Here is a 10,802-nt window from a genome sequence, read left to right as displayed (position 1 = left end):
AAATAACATACTCTATACTATCAAACGTTTTACAAATTGAGGACATTATATTGATTAAATAAATATCAATTTTTAAAACAAAGTTACCTCCATTTAAAACAAAGAGATTCCCGTCATGTGCAAACTATCTCACTGCTGCAGAGAAAATATGTGGCAAAACAGAAAAGTTGTTGGAATTGGGATGCTGGGTTCAAGACCTCGTATTAATGGCAGAAGAGATACATTCAGCCCTTCTTTTCAGATTGAAAAAAACATTTACTGTGGGCTATCTACCAAAGGGGATGGAACACAGCTTGGAGAGATACAAGCTCATGAAATCAAGTCCTAATGAGAAGAATTTATTGCTGAAAAATATGAAACTTTATCGCAATCCTCAGGGCTGTCTGAGTTCCTGTTGTCAGGAAGCAAGAGCAAATAGTGGAGTGCTGAGCCAAGCCACCAGGACAGAACTGGGAGCCAGTGGCGTGACGAAGGCCTCAGCCTCCTAAAGTCAAACCCAACAACAGATTCCTGGGAGTAAGTTGGTTTCTTAACATTCCTAAGGGAACTTCCCAGAGCCAACCCAGAGTTCAGTGAGAGACTATGTCCCTAATTTTTTTTTCCAATGGGACAGAACCGGCCATAAACAAGATTGATGTGCCACTCAGACCCTAGCAAGGATGGACAACATTCCGAGTGTGCTCCACTTTCAGTAAACACTGTATCTACTGTCTGCTTCCTAAGGGAATACTTTTTAAAACCTACTGAACAATTCTCTCTCATGTTATAAGGGCCAAAGGCCCTGAAAGGGAAGGTAATTAAATTTAAAATCTGATGTGTTGGCTTCCCCAGGAGATCTAAATTCTCCAGCTGGAGGGTTTCAAGAAGCTACGTTGAAAACACCACCCAAAAGGAGCCAGGCAGTGTGCGCAGGCTCCCTGAATGGGGAGGGACAATAAAGTGGGAGAGTCCCCCCACGGCCCAAATAGATGCTGTAACCCTCCCTAAAGAAGACCACAAAGATTTAACTAAGTAGCAGAAATCATGAAATTGGCTGACTCAAGACCTAGCACCCACCTCTTCCACAAAGAAGAACCAAAACAAATAGATAACTACATGTTGAATACAGTTTCTGTGGGAGAACACTGGAATTCAGCAAGACACAGAGACACTATGAGGCACAGAGACTCAAGATGGCAGCAGAGAGAGGGAAGCAAAGCAGCTGGCCAGAACTGGCTCACAGCCAAGAGGGAACACCCCACTGTAGGGAAAAGGTAAGTGGGAGAGCCCTGGAAGTCCATATTCATACCACAGATACCTGCAACTCTAGTTACAAGAGAGCCCCACAGACCTAACAGGACCCAAGCCCAGAATAGGGACCTGCCTGGAGTCCACAGGACTGCATTCTTCTACAAAGGGAATTTACCTTTTGATTTGCCGCCACTCCCTGGGAATGCTACAGCATGGCACAATTTTGAGAACAGAGCCACCACAGGAATACATCTTGCCAGGGGACCCTATAGCCCCTCTACCTCCAAAGCCCTGGGACCCTGCTGACATCCCACCACATCTATCCGAAGGACTGAGTGCCACACCACCAGCTGAAACCAGTGGCACAGCTATGACCCCTGCACCTAGACCTATGCAGTGTCCTATATCCCAGGAAGTAGGCAGTTCAGTATGGCAGAGAGTCTTCACCCAGGACAGAGGAGGCCAAAGTGCAGAGTCCCCAGAGCCTGAGAGCCACCCACCCAGGGCCTGTTGCCACCCCTACTGGCATTGCCACCCCCTCCAGTGAGGGGGCTGTCGTATGTCTGCATGTGCCACCCAGGGGCCCAAGGACTGGCCAACCCAATGTCTTCTTCCCCAGCAAAGGTAAGCCACAGCCTCAACAAACAGCCACAGCCAAGGACACTGAGGCACTCGCAGACACTGCTAACACTGATTACAAAGAAATCATATGGAGACTACACTACTGTGCCTACCCAGAAACAAAGCCAAAGCACCCTACCCAAGCAATGCTATAGGACATGTCAACAGGGAAGAAAAAGTCTTTCCTATGAAAGCTGTGCCATAGACCTGGAAGAAATGATTGTTCCACCAGATATACAGATATCAACTTAGGGAAACAATACACATGAAAAGGCAACAAAAAAGAAAACAGTTTATGATCTGAATGAGAAATTGAACAAAGACATAGATATCATTTAAAAAGTGATCAAACAGAAATTTTAGAACTGAAGAATTCAATGAATAAAATAAAAAACATAACACTTTAACAAAAGACTAGATCAAGCAGAAGAAAGAATTTCTAAATTTAAAAACAAGTCTTTGAAAATAACCCAGTTAGACAAAAAAGAAAAGAAAAAAGAATGAAAAATAATGAAGAAAGCTTACATGACATATGGAGTACCATTAAGTGAACAAATATTCACATAATGGAAGTTACAGAAGAAGAAGAAGTAGAGGAAGGGGGAAAAACCTATTAAATGGAATAATGGTTGAAAACTTCCCAAATCTTGGGACAGATATGGACAGCCAGATACAGGAAGCTCAAATATCCCCAATCATATTCAACCCAAAGAGGTCCTCTCTGGGACGCATTATAGTCAAACTGTCAAGACTCAAAGACAAAGAGAGAATTCTATAAACAACAAGAGAAATCCATCTAGTCACTTACAAGGGAATCCCCATCAGACAAACAGAAGATTTCTCAGCAGAAAACTTACAGGACAGGAGAGAATGGGATGATATATTCAAAGTGCTGAAAGGAAAAAAAAAAAAAACCTATCAGCCAAGAATACTGTACTCAGAAAAGTTATCCTTCATTAATGAAGGAGATATAAAGTATTTCACAGACAAGCAAAAGCTGAGGGAATTCATCACCACTAGACCAGTCTTACAAGAAATTCTTAAGGGAGTCCTAAACTACCATCATGAAAACACACCAAAGTATAAAACTCACTGGTAAAGCAAACACACAAATCAAGAAGAGTAAAGAACTCAAATGATACCACTACAGAAAACCAACAAACTGCAATGATAAACAATAAGAGAGAAAGAAAGGAACAGAGGATATACAAAACATCCATAAAACAATTAACAATATGACAGGAATAAAATCTCACATATCAATAATAACTTTGAATGTAAATAGATTAAATTTTCCACTTAAAAGATATGGACAAGCTGAAAGGGGGAGAAAAAACCTGATCCAACTACATGCTGCCTACAAAAAACTCACTTCACCTGGAAAGAGACATATATAGACTGAAAGTAAAGAGAGGGAAGAAAATATTCCCTGCAAATGGAAACCAAAGCAAGCAGGCATAGATATACTTATATCATATAAAACAAACTTTAAGTCAAAAATAGTAAAAGAGACAAAGAAGGTCATTCTATGATAAAGGGATCAATTCAGCAAGAGAGAATATAACAATTCTAAATATATGAGGGCTGTCCAGAAAGTATCCAGCCATTGTTAATATAATGAGAACATATTACATGGCTGGATACTTTTCAGACAGCCCTTGTATGTGCAACCAATGCTGGAGAACCCATATATATTCATATAAAGCAAATATTACCATATCTAAAGGGAGACAATGATAATGGGTCAATGAAACAATTAAGAAAAATTCTTGAAACAAAAATGGAAATACCACACACCAAAATTGATGGGATACAATAAAAGCAGTACTGCGAGGAAAATTTATGACAATAAATGCCTATATCAAAAAAGTAGAGAGACTTCCAACAGCCTAAAAATGCACTTCAAGGAACTCGAAAAGCAAGAACAAACCAAATCAAAACTAGTAGAAGGAAAGAAATAGTAAAGATAAGAGCAGAAATGAATGAAATTGAGACTTAAAAAAATATAAAAGATCAATGAAACAAAAACTTGATTTTTTGAAAAGGTAAACAAAACTGACAAACTTTCAGCTAGACTGAGAAAAAAAGAGGGAAGACCCAAATAAGTAAAATCAGAAATGAAAAAGAAAATATGACAACTGAGAGTGCAGAAATACAAAATATCATTAGAGACTATTATGAACAACTATATTCCAATAAATTGGAAAACCTGGAAGAAATGGATAAATTCCTGGACACATACAGCCTACCAATATTGAACCCTGAAGAAATAGAAAACCTGAACAAACTAATAAGGATTAATAAGATCAAAACCATGGTAAAGTCTTTCATCAAAGAAAAAGCCCAAGACCTAATGGATTCACTCCTAAATTTTACCAAACATTTAAAGAAGAAAGCCAATTCTACTCAAACTGTTCAAAAAAATTGAAGAGGACTAATGAAAGAAACTCAGGAGAACACTAAAAAAATGGAAAGACATCCCAAGTTCAGGGATTGGAAGAATTAATATTGTTAAAACAAACATTCCTCCCAAAGCAATCTACAGATTCAATGCAATTCCTATTGGTATTTTGTACCAATGAAATTCTTTACTGAAATAAAAAAAACAATGCTAAAATGCATATGTAACCATAAAAGACCCAAATAGCCAAAGCAGTACTGAATAAAAAGAACAAAACTGGAGGCATCACACAATCTGACTCCAAAATATACTACAAAGCCATAGTAACCAAAAAAACATAAAAACAGACATATCAACCAATGGAACGAAATACCAAACCCATAAATAAATGCACACTATTACAGCCAATTCATTTTTGACAAAGACAATAAGAACTTAAAATAAATGATAACTTTAATAAATGGGATGGGGAAAACTGAGTAACTTTACACAGAAGAATGAAGCTAAACTCCTATCTCTCACCAAATCAAAAAATCAGATAAAAATGGATTAAAGATTTAAATCTAAGTCCTGAAACTATGAAACAACTAAAAGAAAACTTTGGAGAAATGCTCCAGGACATTGATCTGGGCAAAGATTTTTTTGCGTAAGACCTCAAAAGCACAAGCAACAAAAGGAAAAATAGACCAATGGGATTACATTAAGCTCAAAAGCTTCTGCACAGCAAAAGAAACAATCAACAAAGAGAAGAGACAATCCACAGAATGGGAGAAAATATTTGCAAATTATCCATCTGACAAGGGATTAATAACCAAAATATATAAGGAGCTCAAACAACTCAATATCAAAACAAATAATCTGATTAAAAAATGGGCAAAAGATCTGAATAGACATTTCTCAAAAGAAGCCATACAATGGCCAATAAGTATATGAAAAAAATGCTCAACATCACTAATCATCAGAGAAATGCAAATCAAAACCACAATGGGATATCATCTCACTCCAGTTAGAATGACTTTTATCAAAAAGACAGAGAAAAACAGATGCTAGCAAGGGTATACAGAAAGGGGAACCCTCCTACACTGTTGGAGAGAATGCAAATTAGTACAGCCACTATGGAGAACAGTATGGGGGTTCCTCAAAAAACTAAAAATAGAACTACCATATGACCCAGCAATTCCACTACTGGGGATATAGCCAAAAGGAAGGAAATCAATATAGTGAAGAGATATCTGCACTCTCATGTTTATTACAGCACCATTCACAAGATCTAAAATATGAAATCAACCTAAGTGCCCACCAATTGATGAATGTATAAAAAAAATGTGGTATATATACACAATAAAGTATATTCAATCATAAAAAAGATGAAATCCTTTCATCCTTTCCAATAGGTATGGAACTGGTGGTCATTGTGTTTAGTGAAATAAGTCAGGTACAATAAATATTACATATTTATATATGTATATATTTATATACAAAAAATAAATATTACATATTTTCACTCATATGTGGGAGCTAAAAAAGTTGAGTGCATAGAAGTAGAGAGTGGAATTGTGATTATTAGAGGATGGGAAGGGTAGCGGAGGGGAGGATAGGGAAAAGATCGTTAACAACTACAAAATTACAGTTAGACAGGAGGAATAAGTTCTAGTGTTCTATAGCACTGTAGGGTGAGTATAACGAACAACAATTTATTGTATATTTCAAATAGTTAGAAGAGAGGATTTTGAATGTTCCCAATACAAAGAAATGACAAATGTTTGAGGTGATGGATATGGTAATTATCATGATTTGATCATTTTACCCAAGTGTATAAATGTATCAAAATATTTAATATCGCTCTGTATCCCACGAATATATACAATCATTACTTTTCAACTAAAAACAAATGAGAGGAAAATATTTAAGTAGGAATGTAGCAGAAATCAGAAAAAACATACAACTTTGCGGTCTCAGCACACTTCCACTCCTCCACCACCCACACCCCTGGAGCATTCTTCCTGCTTAGACTCCGCTTGCTGCTCATGCCAAAGTGGGGAATATTCAAAGCAATCCCAGAGAGCCAATGGATCTGTATAATCAGAGCTGAATCAGAGATGGCACTTTACGGAAAAAAGATAAAGAAAGGGTTGGAGAAAGTTCTGGAATGGGGAGGGAATGTGGGAGTGGCTGTCCTGAGTGGGAAATACCAAGAGGAAGTGGGAAAGATCTTTGCTAGTCACTGAAGAATATTAACTCCTTTTGGTGTTTTCTTGAGAGACTGCAATGAAGACAATGGACATTCCACTAGTTTTTGGTTATCTGCTGATAGCTGATGGTTCTTCACCAAATAGCTATTCTTCCTTTCTTTCTTACTGCACAGAATAAGGACCCCCATCTCAGACTTGCTCCATCTAAATGAGGTAAGTTCCATCAAATGGAGATGTAGGAAGTGCTGTATTGTTCCTGGATATCAGTACACAGATGTCCCCCTACCCTTCCTCCTGCCTGGTGACTAGAATGAGGCTGGTACCCCAGCAGCTAGCTTGGTCTAAGAGGTGGCCTTGAGGATGAAAGCTACTGCTAGAATACTGAAGCAGAAAGACAGAAGCCAGGGTCGCTGATGACCATGGAGCAGTCCTCTAAGCATGGCATGTCTACTTTCATGCTTCTTTCCGGTGAGAAGGGGATAAATGTCTCTCCTATCTATGCCACTGATATTATGGGGTGTTTCATTATATTTAGATAAAACTACTCATAACTGATGCATGCCATGAAGCATCTGGCATTTTATGAGTTATACAAGTATTTTCTACATCCTCTGGAGTCCTGCCACATAATTTCAGTGCCTGCATCTGCATTTGTTTATAAGGCTATGTTTGTGCCAGCAAGTACTACTACTTTAATTATCCTAGGTTAATAAGAAAAGAGCAAGGGTAGAGTTAATACATAAATAACATGTTCATGCAAAGTGAAAGCCTAACTATGCCATGGTATATGTACAAATAAAGTATCTACAGTAGTAAAATAAAGCAAAGGGTACAATAATTGCTCTGTCCTTAGAGAAAATAAACTACAGGAATACCAAACTCAAAAGAACCTGCACTCAAAAGAATATATGGGTACCATATATTCTTATTAATGGTTATTTTATGAAAATAACGTAATCATACTGAATTAATGTCACATTTTTAAATTCTATTTTTATCCTTGTTTTGATTTCTAAATTAGCCATATCCTGTCTACATACAATTACCGCCCTATGGGTAAGAGGGATTCTTCAAAAGTATTAGATCAGGTCTGTGGATTTTCCTTATTGTTCTCTGGAGCCCAACAGTTGTTTCATTTTTGAAGGTCTATGTTACACTATGCTGGTGAAGGTCCTTTCCCTTTTTTGTTCCATGACATACCCTTACTATCAGCTGTCTTGCCACTAGTCTCCAATTCTTTAACTTTTCCTCTTTGGATTCTTTGGAAGTATTTAGGGGCCCCTTATTCTTCTAAAAAAGTAGTGCTCCTGTGGCCCCATAAGGAAGGATGTCAGAAGGGAAGAGACCCTCCAGCCTAGAGATGAACAGCTTCATACCCTACAGTCAGGAGCAGCTGAGGCAAAGTCCCAGTCATATTAACACTAGGATAAGCTTCATGGTCCTTTGGAAATAAGAAACCAGCTCTCCATCACCATCACCCCAAACTGTTAGAGCAGATGGTGTTTGTAACCAACCATATTTCCTCAGGTTTAAAATTCATGCCTTGCTCAATCTTTGGGGGATTATTCTCCCCTCCTTCTTCCTGAGACTGTGTCTGGGTGGAGAAAAATCCTTGTAGTGTCAGGAGTGGTGATTCTGGCCCTCATGCTTCCCCTGAATCTCTCCTATATCTACTCTCTGAATGGTGAGATTTGTGGGGGTTCACTCACCGGAGTCAAGGCCCCGTCACTGATCTTGGCTAACTCAAGGCTTGGCTGTAACTGCTATCAGACCATAGCTTAGGTGACTGCCCCAGAGCTTCTGATGGAAGATCACTGTGTCCCTCACTTGAAGGGAATACCCCTATCTGCTCCCATAATGAGCTCTCCAGCACATACCTTCAGATCCCCCGCTTGTCCTAATGGAACCCCAGGCTCTGGGGAATCAGGGTGCAATCTAGGCCCTGCCTCAGCACCTCCTGTGCCCTTCTAGCCAGGGTGGGCAGCTGATGCTGGCTTCAGGGCTTCTACCCTATCCAACCACATACCCCCCAAAAGTCAGTCTCAAGGCACAAGGGGGATATTGAGAATGCTTACCTCTCAGGTTTTCTCCCACCCCTACCACCCTATCAGGTGCTGTCCCTGGAATCCTCCTTTCCTTGTATTCAAACATGTCCCCTCCTCTGGGCTGTGCCTGCCCTCCCCTTCTCTAGGGAAATTCGCCTCAACTTGGTAGTCTAGTCCTGATGGCAAAAAAGGGCTTCAGCAGGGAAAAAGCTAATTACTCAGAAGGGAAAATACAGTGGGAAATATTTTCTAAAATATTGTCCCCACTACACATGTTCAAGGGCCAGCTTCATTCCAGATTCTTTTCCCCTACTGGTCGTTTCCAGTCTCAGAAACAGTCCAAAAGTCAATTTCACAGCCTTCATCTGCAAAGAGCCAGGAAGTTATTGTCCGCTGTGTTCACGATATGCGCACCGGCTGGGGATGGTATGTGCATGTGAAGTTACATGTTATCGCCGGTGGCACACATGTAAGACATTTAAATGTCTTTATTAAATTCTGCTTAAGTTTTCTTTTTTCTCTGTACTCATTAGAAGTTGAACACCTCGCATACAGGAACCACAACTTCCCAATCTGTTGACCTCTTCGCTGAACTTGGGAATGACATATCCTCCAGAGCACACGTCACTCCTGTCGCCTGCCTGCCTCTTCTCAGTACCCACTTGTGCCCATGTTCTCATTTCCTCCTCAGCAAATTCCTATGTGATAAATCTCTGCACCATCCCTCTTAGCATGGTCCTCTGCACTTTGGAGAAATGTTTTTATTCCCTGTACTTAAACATCACTCCTTTTTGACTGACATTTTACCCAGCAACAACAGCTTCCCTTCAAATATTGAAGAGAGACGAAATGGATATGTATTCTGATTTGTGTGATTTTTGCATTTTCCCCACAACTCTAGAAAATCGGAGGAAGTTTTCATCTTTCTTTTTCTGGTGTGCCCATTAGAAGGCTGCCATTCTTTCGCATAAACTTTGATGGTAACTAGCAAAAAGCAATAAGGAAAGGAAGCCAAGCCCTTGCCTTAAGCTCACTGGTGTCAGCCAGCTTGGCTTTGAGCTCAGTGTTTGATTCTTGACATTGGCTCAGCTCCCGCTGCAGCCTCTCCACCTTCTTCTGTAACTTCCTGGTGGTGAGATGTGCCTCATCCCTCTCCACGGCCAAGGCTGTGCGCACCTGCTTCTCCTCCTCCAGCTGGACTATTTTCTTTCGGAGGAGGTTCATGTGCAGTTCTTTGCTCTCCAGTCTTTCCTTCTGAGTCTTTAGCTGGTTTGATACAAACAGGGATTTTTAAAAATAATAATAATAATAATTGAACAGTCAGTAAATATAAGTAAATTACCCAGATAATGTTGATCTTTATCTACGCTTCAATAAGACTCATTTGTAAACCACCAAAAAAAGTCATTGGATTTCTTTTTCTTGTTGCATTTTTTTATTCATACCTTTTCTAAGAATTAATTGTGTAGCTGCAAAATATGAGACAAAAGCGTCACAGAAAACGGCAGAGGAGTCGGCTCTCAACATGTGGTTCTCTCCAATGCTATGTGCATAATAATAAAAATGTGAAATTACTTTTAAGACTACTAAAATGGGCTTATCAAGAGCAGAATATAATAAGACAATATCCAATGGCCACAATTAGATGAACCGGTGTTTTCTGAAACAAGATAGGACACAAATTCATATTATAAATGTAGACTTGCTAATGTTAATCCCTTAGAACTGGATGAGTTGCCCCCGACATGAAAGTTGATGTATTTTTAAAGTAAGATGTACCAAAGAGATTTTTTAAAAAACTTCTCTTACACATTTAAAATCTTGGAAATAAAAGGGACTTCAAGAAAGTTCATTGGTGTCTTTCTTGCATGTCTGGCCTATAAGAACCACAAACCAAGCAGGAAACAGATCCTCAAACATCATTTCTCACTGGCAATCAAATTTGATGAAGGAAATTAGAGTGATTTCTAGAAAACGACTACAGACTGTAAGAGGGAAAAAAAAAAATCTTTCTGGGCTCCACACATCATAATTAGTGAGCAGAATGTTAAGTACAGAACCTCTGTCATCTGTTACAAATATTAGAATCATGTAGAATTACTGAATGTTCCAGCCGAAGATCGTCGCATTCTCCCTAGTTACCTACTCCGTGTTTGTAACGTGTTAGAAGCGCTTACCGAAACGCTGCATTAAGTATCCTGCCTCACACTGGCAGCTGTGTCCATGCCCAGATCACTTTTAATATTCCCCTAACCAAAATCCCTTTCATGAGCTTCTTCACAGCAAATTCCTCTTTATTGTGAATGTACACCG

General features: G+C 39.3%; 1 protein-coding gene across 1 annotated transcript in view; it reads right to left on the bottom strand.

Annotated features, from left to right (window-relative positions):
* Positions 1 to 10,802, bottom strand: part of CCDC170 (coiled-coil domain containing 170) — a 127,383-nt gene that overhangs the window by 8,999 nt on the left and 107,582 nt on the right. Inside the window, exon 8 of the mRNA XM_012646781.1 lies at positions 9,513 to 9,755. Coding sequence (XP_012502235.1) covers positions 9,513 to 9,755 — 243 coding nt within the window. The remainder of the gene's footprint in view (positions 1 to 9,512; positions 9,756 to 10,802) is intronic.

This window comes from Propithecus coquereli, unplaced genomic scaffold, assembly GCF_000956105.1.
Source record: "Propithecus coquereli isolate 6110/MARCELLA unplaced genomic scaffold, Pcoq_1.0 Scaffold25, whole genome shotgun sequence".
Lineage (NCBI taxonomy): Eukaryota > Metazoa > Chordata > Mammalia > Primates > Indriidae > Propithecus > Propithecus coquereli.
Note: the sequence above shows the minus strand (reverse complement) of the source record. Positions and strands in the feature narration are given on the sequence as shown.